This window comes from Heloderma suspectum, chromosome 1 (assembly GCF_057233095.1).
Source record: "Heloderma suspectum isolate Gila_16-S chromosome 1, 16-S_ref, whole genome shotgun sequence".
NCBI classification, from domain to species: Eukaryota; Metazoa; Chordata; class Lepidosauria; order Squamata; family Helodermatidae; genus Heloderma; species Heloderma suspectum.
The window spans coordinates 415234025-415248224 of NC_139458.1; the positions used below are offsets into that span (position 1 = coordinate 415234025).

At 45.4% G+C, this 14200-nt stretch overlaps 1 protein-coding gene across 15 annotated transcripts in view; it reads left to right on the forward strand.

Annotated features, from left to right (window-relative positions):
• The first annotated feature begins 10456 nt into the window (after positions 1-10456).
• Positions 10457-14200, forward strand: part of ANAPC1 (anaphase promoting complex subunit 1) — a 93062-nt gene continuing 89318 nt past the window's right edge. For 12 of the 15 annotated variants that reach the window (XR_014786951.1, XM_084829090.1, XM_084829093.1 and 9 more), the window contains exons 1-3: positions 10457-10621; positions 11684-11920; positions 14008-14169. Coding sequence is in view for 14 of the 15 variants with exons in the window: in XM_084829090.1 (XP_084685216.1) it covers positions 11708-11920; positions 14008-14169 (375 nt within the window). In the remaining variant the exon portion in view is untranslated. The remainder of the gene's footprint in view (positions 10622-11683; positions 11921-14007; positions 14170-14200) is intronic. The other 3 variants (XM_084829095.1, XM_084829104.1, XM_084829097.1) reach the window with 3 other exon arrangements.

A 14200-nucleotide genomic window follows, 5' to 3' on the forward strand; every position in this document is an offset into this window, starting at 1 on the left:
AGATACTTCCCACTCCTGTGAGCTTAACTGATCATGTGTCAGTTCCTAAGATCAAGCTGATATGAGTACATGTATTCTTTGAAACAGAGCACAGTGAAAACAAAGAATATGATGGCACCTTCAAGGCTATCAGATGTATTATGGCATAAGCTTTCATGAACTCGACTCCATTTCATCAAACATGTGTAAGTGCAGAAAGGGGGGAAATGGAAACAGTAAGGTCTGGTAGAAATCAAATGCAAAAAAATTCCCACAAGACTCTTTGTTTTTTCTGCTGAAACAGATTAATATGGTTATCTATCAAGAAAGAGCAAAGTGAGTGATATTCTCTGCATTGTTTTCGGTAGCACATGATGCTAAATGAGCATTGTTTGCTTCAGTGTGCCAGTAAATGGCTAGATGGAACCATGCTCTGTGTGATCTTGTAAAGTTGGCCATAATTCTTCTGCAAGGTGGGGGCACTGGAACATTGAACTCTCTTCCCTGTGGATATATGGAGCAGGATAAATGTTTATATCAGTTGAACCATCTTCTATATTTTGGCCACAGTCACAAAATTACTAGTTCTCTGGAGCTGAATGAGACACTAGCACATTAATTGATTCAGCCCATAAGTTGTGAATGAGAACTTCATTCACAGTCCAAAGCACAAATTGCAAGGAGCATTGCTTGGCATATTAAGTTGCTGGATGTGCTCCAGGGGCTTGTCATTCTGAAGGAGGTTTTTACACAGCTGAGCCTTATTAACCACTTGCATAATTGTAGCTTTTGTATTCCTCTCAGATAAAACAACTTCAACTAATAATATAATACAGAGGGAAATAATGAGGACTAGGTTCAGGGGGTATGCTGACATTTGAGAGGTGTGCTTGTTAGCCATTTCCTGGAACATCAAGACAATGAATGTTAAATTAGCAACAAGAGCTACTGAAAACAAGGAGACAGTTCTACTGTAGTGTACTCTGGGGGGGGGGGAAGTACTCTTATCAGCCTGATCCTATGAGCTAATGCATGAGCAATTAATCTCATCAGTTCAAGGGATGGCATCCTAGCACAAATGCGAAGGCACAAGTAGTGTTGAGATCTGACTGCAGCACCTGTGCAATAATAACCAACAACTTGGCACTGTTTTGTCAGGTTTGTGTGCCTGTGCCTGGGCAAGGGGCCAGTTCTCAAGATAACGTAATGCAGATTAGTTCTGACCCTAAAGTGTGAAACGGGGTGGTTTGCACTGACCTCTATGGCTCTTGTGGCCTCCCAAAGCCCACACGAATGTTGGGGTATGTGGGGCAGAGAGAGCCCTGCCGCCAAGCCAATTTCCCACCCTTCTTCCTGCATCTGCCAAAAAGACATCACCGAAAGAGAAGCATTTCAGTATTCCTAAATCAATTGAAAAGCACAAATACGTATCCTAGGGACTCTCCCAACAGTTTCATACTGAAGAAGAAGACAGATGTAATATATAGAGAGCGATGGGGACTGAGTGGGAAGTGGCCTCAGTACTTTCTGTACAAATGTACCTATTCCTCTCAAGGGTTGGGCTTGGAAGAAAGTGTGTATGTGTTGTGTCGGGGGGGGCAGGGGGAAGAATGCATCTATAATCTGTTCATTTGCAGCAGAAACCAAATTTTCTTTAAAAGTACCATGGTATCAAATGCCTTCTTTATTCTGAACAATATTTTACATGTATTATTCTGTCTCTTCAGTCCTGGTTCCAGATTTTAGGGACCCTTGGCTAAGATGCTCTGCTCTACCCTGAGTGTGCCTACCTCCTCCTTGCACCTCCACTTGGCATCCTTGGGCAGATGTCCTCCCCCTCTCCCTTTTAAAATGAAGTTCCAGGACCCAATTGACAACCATAGTACTTACAGAGTTCAATGGGAGACCAATAACCCCCCTGATACCACCACATGGGAAGATAATAACCTGATGAAGGACAGAACCAGTTCATCCTGACTGGTCTCACCCACCACCATACCATATCTGCCAAGATCACCCCTACAAGTAAAAGTGGCGGTGTGTCCAAAATGAAGCCCAGAAGCGAAGGCATGAGCCCTTCCCTCTTGAGCCCTTGTCATGAGGAGGAACCCAGACTCCTCACACTACCGAAATAGTGGTGGGAAAACACTGGAGGGTTACGAATTGAAGACAATGACATATAGATCCCCCTGTGAAATGGTGTGAATGAGACAGGGCAATGGCACAATGAAAATATAGTCTACGGATGGGTATAGGGAATTATCACACAGGGTACGTATTACTGTGGCAAAAGATTCTCAGTCGCTCATTCTCTGAGAGGCTACAACATCAGCACTCTGGGCAAAGTTGGTTGCAGGAATGAAACGAGATGGGAACCGGAGGCTCCTCCAAGTTCTGGAACCAGAAGCAAGCTTAATGGTAACCATGGCAACACATCCATGGAGAGTATTTGTTGTGGCACCTTGAAGACTAACAGATTTATTGTGCCATCAGCGTTCATGGGGTGCTTCCAGATGAGGCTCCCATGTTTTACCACCACTTCTTCCAGCTAAAAAAATCCACTAAGGAGGAAAAGATGGAAGAGTTGTGTAATGCCTTCTGTTTGGTAGTGCTAGGAGCCCTCTGTTGGAAAATATTCATGGGCTACAGCCAACTTAAGAGTGTTGAACTGGAACTCGGGAAACCCAGGTTCTAGTATGCACTTGGCCATGAAATGCTTTGGCTAGCCTAGCCTCCCTCACAGGGTTGTTGTTAGGGTAAATGTAGAGCAGAAAGATCATGTACGCCACCTTGGGCTCCTTGGAGGAAAGGCAGGACATAAATATAACAAATAAATAATAACACAAACTTTGCCAACTGCATGCAGTGTTAACGTCGGCTGACATGGATACACACAGATATACAGGGAAACAATGGGCCACTTTGCACAATCAAACAGCCCAGCATGGCTGATTTAAGGCACGGTGGGCTGTGGTGTAGGTGGGCAGCCCTTTTTAATATTCAAGCCTTGACCTCGGCTTGTCGTGGCATCCAAACCCTGTTTGGCCTGTTTTAGGGTTATGGGAGGGTTGTTTAACCCTTGTACAACCCATCCCTGCCATGTTCAAATAACACAACAAGCTACAGTTGTGGCCTGAATATTCCAAAGCTGCCCAGCATGCACCACAATCCACCGTGTTTATGTGAACCAGATTATTGTGATCATGTGAATCAAGTCACTGTGTAAATAGTGGGACCAAAAGACCATAAAGTGCAAGAGGTCCAGACTGTAAAAATCGTATCCAGTTCTCTTAATTTATACAATGGCCTTCCCCAACTTGGTGCCCTCCAGATGTGTTAGACTGCAACTCCCATAATCCCCCTCCAGCTGGAGGGCACCAGGTTGGGAAAGGCTGAAGAAAAGTACAATAACTACTCTCAACAGCAGTAACCAGTGATACATCTTCCCAGCTTTCCTTTGCTAATTAAGCTCCTGTAGTGGGAGAAAATACCTAGTCTCCGCTCCTAAACTAATATAATAAAACTTAGCAATAAATTCTAGTTCAGCTATTTCACAGTGTAAAGCAGCTTTCCCCAACCTGGTAGCCTCCAAATGTTTTGGACTTCAGCTTCCATCAGCACCAGCCTGCATGGCCAATGGCCAGGAATGCTGGGAGTTGTAGTCCAAACATCTGGAGGGCATCATGCTGAGGAAGGCTGCTGTAGAGGATGTGTACAGCCCACTGAGAGGGCTTTGTAACAAAAATGCAAACACATTTGCACAATTTCAGGAGCACTTTGCCCGTCTTTATTTCCATAGGGAGAAACATAACTCAGCATATAGCCAGGACCCTGAGCCTGAGGTGCCAGATTTTTTATGAACAAAAGGTGGCAACAACATCTGCTCCCCACCTGCACTGGTTTTTCCGTTTGTTGAAGGAAGTATCCAGGCATACTTATGGCTTAGCACCTATGGCTTGATCTACACACACAGCAGAATGCGGTAGAAGAGTCTTGAGGTGGAGGGCTGAGCCATATAAGTAGTATCCAGTGTTAGTCCTACTTAGAGTAGACTCATTGAAATGAATGACTTAAGTTAGTCACACCAAACTTAAGTCCTATTCATTTCAATGAGTCTACTCAGGACTAACATTGGATACCACCCTACCATTTCACACTGCAGGGAGGGAAGGGTGTCAATTTATATATATATATACACACACACACACACACACACACACTTCACCTTTAACCGCCCCCCCTGCAAATAGCATGAAGCACATCAGTGAGAAAGGTTCCAGCTTATCTCGCTCCCTGCTGTACTAGTTTTCTAGTTGCAGGGAGTTTTCATTTTAGTGTAGCTGAGCGTTCAAATATGTGATTTCCTCTCCTGCAGCCTGAACTGGTATAGTCCAACCACCTGCCTCAGGATTCCAGCAGCTGCCCCCGTCCTATATATGCCTACTCAGAAGTAAATCCCACTGAGTTCTATGGGATTCCCAGGTAAGCGTGCATAAGGTTGCAGTATTAACTACCATGTGGTAGCACATTTAGCCAGCACCCTGTTGCTTTAGAAATAGCAGAGGGCATAAAATCCAGTTGCACAATACCTCTATATTAGGGCCATCCTAAATGCAATGCAAGTTGCCAACTTTCGAGTAGCCCAGAACTTTTCATCAGGCCAAATGGTACTAAAAGCAGGGGACAGGAAAAAATCTAAGTCCCCCACCTGCTGCTTTTTGTATCACCTCACCCAGCCTTCCCCAGAAACATGGCTCCCTCCAGATGTTCTAGACTACAGCTCCCAGCCTTCCTGACCTTTGGCTGCACTGGCTGGGGCTAAGAAGAGTTGAAGTCCAAAATGTCCGAAAGGTACCTGTTGAAATCCAAACTGGGACAGGCAGAGTCCTACCTGACTAAAGGTGCAATCCTATGCATGTTTAGCCAGAAAAAAGGGCTGTAGCTCCCAGGAAGCTGGGAGTTGTAGGACTTTTTTCTGTCTAAAAATACATAGGATTGCACCCTAGGAATTCTGGAGAACCTGAAAGCTTGCACACACATGCCAGCAAGGTTATGCTCAAAATCCTACAAGCTAGGCTTCAGCAGTATGTGAACCGAGAACTACCGGAAGTACAAGCTGGGTTTCGAAGAGGCAGAGGAACTAGAGATCAAATCGCCAACATTCGCTGGACCATGGAGAAAGCAAGAGAATTCCAGAAAAACGTCTATTTCTGCTTCATTGACTATGCTAAAGCCTTTGATTGTGTGGATCACAACAAACTCTGGCAAATTCTTAGATGGGAGTACCAGACCACCTTACCTGTCTCCTGAGAAACCTGTACAAGGGACAAGAAGCAACAGTAAGAACCGGACATGGAACAACCGATTGGTTCAAAATTGGGAAGGAGTACGACAAGGCTGTATATTGTCGCCCTGCTTATTTAACTTATATGCAGAGTACATCATGAGAAGTGCCGGGTTGGATGAATCGCAGGTCGGAATTAAGATTGCCGGGAGAATTATCAACAACCTCAGATATGCAGACGATACCACCCTAATGGCAGAAAGCGAAGAGGATCTCAAGAGCCTCTTGTTGAGGGTGAAAGTGGAGAGTGCAAAAGCTGGTTTGAAACTCAACATTAAGAAAACTAAGATCATGGCATCTGGCCCCATCACTTCCTGGCATATAGAAGGGGAAGAAATGGAAGCAGTGACAGATTTTACTTTCTTGGGCTCCAAGATCACCGCAGACAGTGACTGTAGCCATGAAATTAAAAGACGCTTGCTCCTTGGGAGGAAAGCTATGGCACACCTAGACAGCATAGTAAGAAGCAGAGACATCACCTTGCCTACAAAGGTTCATATAAACAAAGCTATGGTTTTCCCAGTAGCAACGTATGGCTGTGAGAGCTGGACTATAAGGAAGGCTGAGCGCCGAGGAATCGATGCTTTCGAAGTGTGGTGCTGGAGAAGACTCTTACGAGTCCCCTGGACTGCAAGGAGGTCAAATTAGGAGAAGAATTAGACGCCACTCTGCACCAGTGGAAGCGGTGGAGCTGTGGAACCGATTCCAGGTACTTGCGGATGAGACTGGAGGACAGCCTGCAGAGGAAGAATCACAGGGGAACCTGCATGAGAGTGAGCAAGAGGCTAAAGGTCAGTCAAACAGAGGCGATGAAACCCAGGCCTACAAGAAGAAGAAGAGAGGAGTGGTAGTAGTGGGAGACTCCTTGCTGCGTGGGATCGAGACCCAAGTATGTCGCGAAGACCCATGGACTCACCAGGTATGTTGTCTCACGGGAGGACAGATTAGAGATGTGACAGAAAGGTTGCCTGCACTCATAAAGCCCACTGACAGGTATCCCTTTCTTCTCATCCATGTGGGAACAAATGATACCGCCAAGCGGAGCTACGAAGAGATCATGTCAGACTTTGAAGCTTTGGGAAGGAAACTCAAGAACTTTGGGGCCCAGATAGTTTTCTCATCCATCCTTCCAGTAATTAGAAGAGGGATAGAAAGGGAATGAAAAATACTCCGGGTGAATGACTGGCTACAAAGGTGGTGCCGACGAGAGAGATTTGGATTCTGGGACCACGGGCTATACTTCCTGGAAGATGGGCTGTCGGCAAGGGACGGGTTGCACCTCACAAAGGATGGGAAGAATGTGTTTGGCCACAGCATGAAGAACTTCATCAGGAGGGCTTTAAACTGAATCCTACGGGGAAGGGAGATGTAATGTTGGGGGTAACAATGGACATAGGTGCATGCACTGCAATGGAGAGAACAGCTCTGATAGCGCCCAATCATAGTCTTCAGACACATGTAGGAAGAAAGCCAGACTATGAAGCACATGGTCTTCGATGTCTATATACTAATGCCCAGAGTATGGGAAACAAACAGAACGAACCTGAACTCTTAATACAAGAGGGAAATTATGACCTGATAGGTATAACTGAGACTTGGTGGGATGACTCTCATGACTGGAATACAGCAATTGAAGGATATCACTTGTTCAAAAAGAACAGGAGGAACAGAAAGGGAGGTGGGGTTGCACTGTATGTGAAAAATACATATCTCTGCACAGAAATACAGGAGGATAAGCATGGTAGCCCCACTGAGAGCATCTGGGTTCTGGGTAAATGGAGCAAAGAATCAAAGGAACCTGGTGGTCGGAGTCTACTACCGGCCACCCAATCAAGGAGAAGACAAGGATGAAACTTTTGAAAAGCAAATAGCCAATGTTTTAAGGAAGCATGATGTAGTAGTAATGGGGGACTTGAATTTCCCCAATATTTGTTGGGAGACAAATTCTGCAAAACATGGCCCCTCCAGGAAATTCCTGACTTGTGTGGCAGATAACTTCCTCCTACAGAAAGTACAGGAAGGAAATAGAGGATCGGCTATCCTTGACTTGATCCTAACCAACAGAGATGACTTAGTGGATAAAGTAACAGTTACAGGAACTCTGGGGGAAAGCGACCATGTTGTACTTGAGTTCTTGGTTCTAAGGGAAGCAAAAGCCGAGTGTAGTCAAACGCGTACCCTGGATTTTAGGAAAGCTGATTTTCATAAACTCAGAACAATGATCAGTAAGGTCCCATGGCAAGCGATGCTAGTGAGAAAAGGAGTCCAAGATGGGTGGGAGCTTTTAAAAAAGGAAATTCTCAAGGCACAATCACAAGCAATTCCAACAAGAAGAAAAGGTGGAAGACAACAGAAGAAGCCAATGTGGCTTCACAAAAAGCTTAGGGATGATCTGAAAACAAAAAAGGACACATATAGGAAGTGGAAAGAAGGCCAAGTAACAAAGGAAGAGTACAGGCAGATAGCACAGAATTGCAGGGATGGCGTCAGGAAGGCTAAAGCTGAGAATGAGCTGAGGTTAGCAAGGGATGTTAAAAACAACAAAAAGGCTTTCTTCAGCTACGTGCATAGTAAAAGGCAGAGGAAAGAAATGGTGGTTCAGCTCTTAAATAAGGATGGCAAAACGATAACAGATGACAAAGAAAAGGCAGAGGTGCTCAATTCCTACTTTGGCTCAGTCTTCTCCCAAAAGAGGGTCTATGACCCCCCTGGCAAAGGTGAAGTGCAGGCTGAAGGGGCAGGATTGCAGCTTGAGATCCACAGGCATATGGTCAAGGAACACCTCATTACTTTGAATGAGTTCAAATCTCCAGGGCCAGATGAACTGCATCCTAGAGTAAGAAAGGAACTGGCAGAAGAACTCTCAGAACCGCTGTCTATTCTCTTTGAGAAATCATGGAGGATGGGGGATGACTGAAGTGCCAGATGACTGGAGGAGGAATAACGTTGTCCCTATCTTCAAAAAGGGTAAAAAGGAAGAACCTGGGAACTACAGACCAGTCAGTCTGACATCAATCCCTGGGAAAATTCTGGAGCAGATGATAAAGCAATCCATCTGGAAGCACCTTGACAACAATGCCGTGATTACTCGAAGCCAACATGGATTTGTCAAAAACAAGTCCTGCCAGACAAATCTGATCTCATTTTTTGATCAAGTAACCTCCCTTGTAGACCGTGGGAATGCTGTAGACATCATATACCTCGACTTCAGCAAAGCTTTCGACAAAGTGCCCCATGATCTCCTGATGAGCAGACTAGCTCAAAGTGGGCTAGATGAAACAACGATCCGGTGGATCCACAGTTGGCTACAGAATCGGACTCAAAGAGTGCTTATCAATGGGACCTTCTCAAACTGGGGAGAGGTAACGAGTGGGGTACTGCAGGGCTCGGTCCTGGGCCCAGTGCTCTTCAACATTTTTATTAATGACTTGGAGGAGGAGGTGCAGGGAATGCTGATCAAATTTGCAGATGACACAAAATTGGGCGGGATAGCTAATACTTTGGAAGACAGAAACAAAATTCAAAGTGATCTGGATAGACTGGAGCTCTGGGCAGAAAACAACAGAATGACATTTAATAGGGACAAATGCCAAGTTCTGCACCTAGGAAAAAGAAACCAAATGCACAGTTACAAGATGGGGGATACGTGGCTCAACCACACTACAAGCGAGAAGGATCTTGGAATTGTTGTCGATCACAAGCTGAATATGAGCCAACAATGTGATGTGGCTGCAAAAAAGGCAAATGCTCTTTTGGGCTGCATTAATAGAAGCATCGCTTCCAAATCCCGGGAAGTACTAGTTTCCCTCTACTCAGCACTGGTTAGGCCTCATCTGGAGTACTGTGTCCAGTTCTGGGCACCACACTTTAAGAAGGATGCAGACAAACTGGAGAGGGTTCAGAGGAGGGTAACAAAGATGATCAGGGTTCTGAAACAAAGCCCTATGAAGAGAGACTGAAAGAACTGGGCATGTTTAGCCTTGAGAAGACTGAGGGGAGATATGATAGCACTCTTCAAGTACTTGAAAGGTCACAGAGAGGAAGGCCAGGATCTCTTCTTGATCATCCCAGAGCGCAGGACACGGAATAATGGGCTCAAGTTACAGGAAGCCAGATTCTGGCTGAACATCAGGAAAAACTTCCTGACTGTAAGATCAATACAACAATGGAACCAATTCCCCAGGGAGGTGGTGGGCTCTCCCACACTGGAGGCCTTCAAGACGAGGCTGGACAGCCATCTGTCAGGGATGCTCTGACTTGGATTCCTGCATTGAGCAGGGGGTTGGACTCGATGGCCTTGTAGGCCCCTTCCAACCCCACTATTCTATGAATCTATGAATTCTATGAATCTATAAATCAGTCCATCCTAAAGGAAATCAACCCTGAGTGCTCATTGGAAGGACAGATACTGAAGCTGAAATATTTTGGCCACCTAATGCGAAGAGAAAACTCCCTGGAAAAGACCCTGATGCTGGGAAAGACTGAAGGCAAAAGGAGAAGGGGACGGCAGGGGATGAGATGGCTAGATAGCATCACCGATGCAATGAATATGAACTTGAGCACGCTCCGGGAGAGAGCGCAGGACAGGAAGGCCTGGCGTGCTATGGTCCATGGGGTCACGAAGAGTCGGACACGACTGAACAACAAACAAGGGTGTTGCCCAACCGTGTATCTTGGATATGTTTGCTCTGGCTTTCCGCCAGCCATGACCTGCCTACCTTTGTACCAACCTCATGATAGGGGTGTGTGTGTGTGTGGTGTTTTCTCTTTGTTGGTTTGTATTTATTCTTTTGTAAACCGCTTCGGGATTTGTTTCAAATGAGAAGTGTGTGTGTGTATAAATATATATGTATGTATGTATATACACACACACATATATATAATTTTCTACGAGAAGAGGGTACAGAGTCCGTGGCCCTCTCGTTGTCATAGTAACAACGGCAAGATTCCCCCGCCCTCCTGGTCGTTCCCTCTCCTCGGCCACCTCCCAGTTGCCATAGCGACGGTAGAACGGTTGCACTCTACGCTCCCCACGGCCCTGCAGCCGGGTTTCCGCGCTCGCCCTACGCCGCGCTGTCTCTCTCCACGGCCAGCTTGCGACAGTGACGGCAGTAGCCCCGCCCCCGGGCTGTCGCGGGCGGTGATGGGAGTCCCAAGATGGCGGCGCCCGTCTGAGCACTTGCAGGGAGCCCACCTTGCTGCTACTACCACGACTGCTGTTGCTACCCAGCGAGAGACACGGGGAGGAGCTGCTGGAGCCCAGGCCTGCAGCCGATCGCCCTTTCCTGTGTCACTCAGGTCCGTGAGTCCCCCTGCCCTTCACGGCTCCCCCATCGCAGTGCTGTTCCCGCCTTCCTTTCCCCCATCCCAGACGGACGGCCGGCCAGTCAGTGCCTCGCTCCCACGCTGCAGGCGCCAGGGCTCATCCTGTGCCCCTTGCTCCGCATTCATTCATTCATTCATTCAGAAGAGTACTTGGCATGCTCTGATTCTGTGTCCTCCCAGTAATCGCTCAAGTGGAATAGAATCCGAATTACCCTTAGGTTCTTTCATTCTGAAAATGCACGCGTTGATATTTGTTGCCAGCTCTCTTGCCAGAGCTCTTAAAGAGATATGTACAAAAGAGGAGAAAGAGACAAGTGACAACCATTTGGTTTAAAAATAAATAAATTTGGAAAAGTGCAGTAGTAAAAAGAAGAAACACCAATGCTTGCATTGGAAAGTGTGGGTGTGGGGAGCAATCCTGATATGTAATTATTCTGAATGATAAATGCAGGAAAAGGGGTAGCTAAAGGATAATAAATTAAGGCTACAGTTCTACGCATGCTTACCCTTGAGTAGGCCCCGTTGAACTCATTTGACCTTTCTTCTGAGTAACTATATATAGGGTTGCACTATTAGTCTTTTTGAGTATGCATCACAGAATAATTACCAGTATGTATTTCTGGCTGCCCATCCATCATATGTCCAGAGGACACACACACAGCTGTGTGTCATTGACGTCGATGTCTAATTTATCCCATCAACTGTATGGTATCCCTTTATGTATAGCATTTGTTGTAAATCAATGCAATTTCATTATAAACACTTGCTCCCAATTAGGCAAAACAACTGGCACACAAGATTTTCAGGATGTTGTGTCAGCTGAAAATTTCCAACACAATAAAGGACAGTTTTGTATGCGGGAGATCTTGGTTCAAATCGTTCTTCAGCTACAAAGTTATTGGGTGGTCTTGGCTAAAGCTCCGAGAGGTGTTGAGATAAATCAGGGTGGCATCATTAATAAGGGTAATAAAGTATTGTGTCAGCTGGGCAAAGTCGCACTTAATGACTTCAACTTGTATTTTGGTCTTGCCTCAGAAATAATGTTGATATTTAGGACTCATGTCGAACATCTATGAAGAGAGGGCAACGATGATTGCAGCAGGGGATTTGCAGGAGTTTGTCCCTTTTGGCCGTGACCACTGCAAGCACCATCCCAATGCGCTGAACCTACAACTTCGGCAGCTGCAACCAGCCTCGGAACTTTGGTCGTCAGATGGAGCAGCTGGTTTGGTGGGATCCCTTCAAGAAGTTACGATCCACGAGAAGCACAAGGTACAAATGTCTTCTAAGGCAACGTTTAAGCTTTAGAAAACACGTATGTATAGCATGCACCACAATGATCAACAAGGGACAGAGGAAAGGGATAAGGAAGAGGATGGGATGCGGAAGGGAAATATTATAGCCTGTTAAACCAGTTATGGAGGGAGCAATCCTATGCCCCCCAGACAGCATCTGGTTGGGTGGGGTGGGGGGCACTGGATAGTTTGGTTTCCTGGCACTGAGGGTGGAGCCAGAAAACTGCACTCCCATCCACCTCAGAGCTGGCACAGAGAGAACCATGCCAGCTACCTCTCTCTTTTCAGAAAATGGACTATAGGGACATGGACAAGGGGGCATTCTCAGGGGAGGGGAGGAGACTGGGACAGCTGCACTGTGACCTATCCTATGGCCATTCCAGCCTCCTTCCCTCCCCCTCCAAGTTTCTGCTGCTAGACAGGTGGAATTGCCAGTCTAGCAGAAATGCAGGGCAGCTGGCGCACAGAAGCGAAGATTGCTTCTGCTGTCCTCCTGCCCTGCATTGGATACTCGGCAGCCTCCAAGTTTGAAGGCTGGAGGGTATCCTCATAGGATTGCAGCCCAAGTCATACGAATATGAGGTATACCTTTTGATACTGTATGGATGTCAAGTTTAATGAAAATTCAGTAAAAATATTAGTAACGTGAACAGATATCGTAGATGGTGGAATAGAACTGTGGATGTGTTGAACACAACAGGGAATCATCAGCTGTTGCAAGGTTTACAGCCTAACCTACAACTGTGCAATACCAGCTCTGAATACTTCAATTCAGGTTGCGCTGGCATTGTATTGCTATTGACTGGTTGCGCTGGCATTGTTTGCTATTGTAGAGATTGTTCCTAGTGTCACATGAGTGCATTTCCAATCCCTTCAGTTTTCTCCCCTGTACCAGTACTAAAATTGGGGCTGGCTCAGTGCTCTCATGGACAGGCTAAGGAAGAGACATGACCTTTTCTGTTAGAAGTAGTAATGGCCACACTAGAAGAACTGAATTCAAAGGAGAGTTAAACAAAATTTTTGGAAGATAGAAGTATCAGCAGCTATATGATACAATCGTAAGGGCAGTGTGCCCTAATGCAGTATGTTCCTATTACATTAAACATCTAGAGATGAGGAATGAATAGCAGTAGGCTGAGCAATCTGTTGGTATCTTGTGCTATTAAAAATTTCCTCAGATACTACTGTCAGAGATTAGATATTGGGCTAGGTGCTGTTAAGATCATTTGTTTTATTTAGAGAGTAGCATACTGATCAGTGACTTTCCCTTGTTTTGTAGTTCCCTTACCACGCATGAAATTCTTTCTCCAACTAGTGTTTCTTTTTGCATTTATATGGTTAGAAAGGGCACTACTAATGCATGTTTTCCTTCCCTGTGTATTTATACAGCTTATTTTTGGACTACCCATTTGTATGTCATACTCAGTGTAGCTCTGGAGGTTCAGTACAATCTTTGATTTCTTGTCAGAAAGTAATATGCAGAAGCACATCATTAAAATGCATCAGAAAAGCAAACCAAATCTACTGCTTGGGTTGAGTGGTCTGCTGGATTCTGTTGCCCATATGGAACTCTGCACAGTCAAAGGCTGTCCATTCTCTTCATTGTCTATGTGTGTTAATGTGCATGGGCCTGTTTGATTGTTTGGAGGTCAGTCCCATTGATTTAATGGCTTTTTATGGCCTTTCATGATATAGATGAATGCCAATAGGCCAATTTAAAAATAATTAATTTGCCAAGTAGAGCACTTACTGTGCTTCTAGCTGTGTACCAATGGACACATTTCAGACATGATCTGAAATTCTGTGTTTAACTCTAAGAAACAAAAATGTTGTATCCTACTCTTCAGGAAGCTCAGACCACCTTACATGAGGCTAATTAGGCTTCAGGAACTAACCAGTAAGTGAGTGTAAGGCCTGCTTAGCTTTTGTGATATAACAAAGTTTTGTGCCCTAAGACCATTCTCTGGTTGCCACTGGATAGATTTTTAAGGTTCACATTAATGACTCTAATGTTCAGTATTTGTAATGCTTTCTTGTTCATCCCTCCCCTGCATCTTTTTTTAGGAATCTTGGCAGTTAAGGAAGGGCATCAGTGATGTTGGGGAAGAAGTGCAATATGATGAAGAACTGTATGTGGCCGGCAATATGGTCATTTGGAGCAGAGGAAGTAAAAGCCAAGCTTCTGCAGTTTACAAAGCGTTTACTGTCGACAGCCCTGTTCTGCAGGTATGAAAGCTGACAAAAGTACTATAGAGCT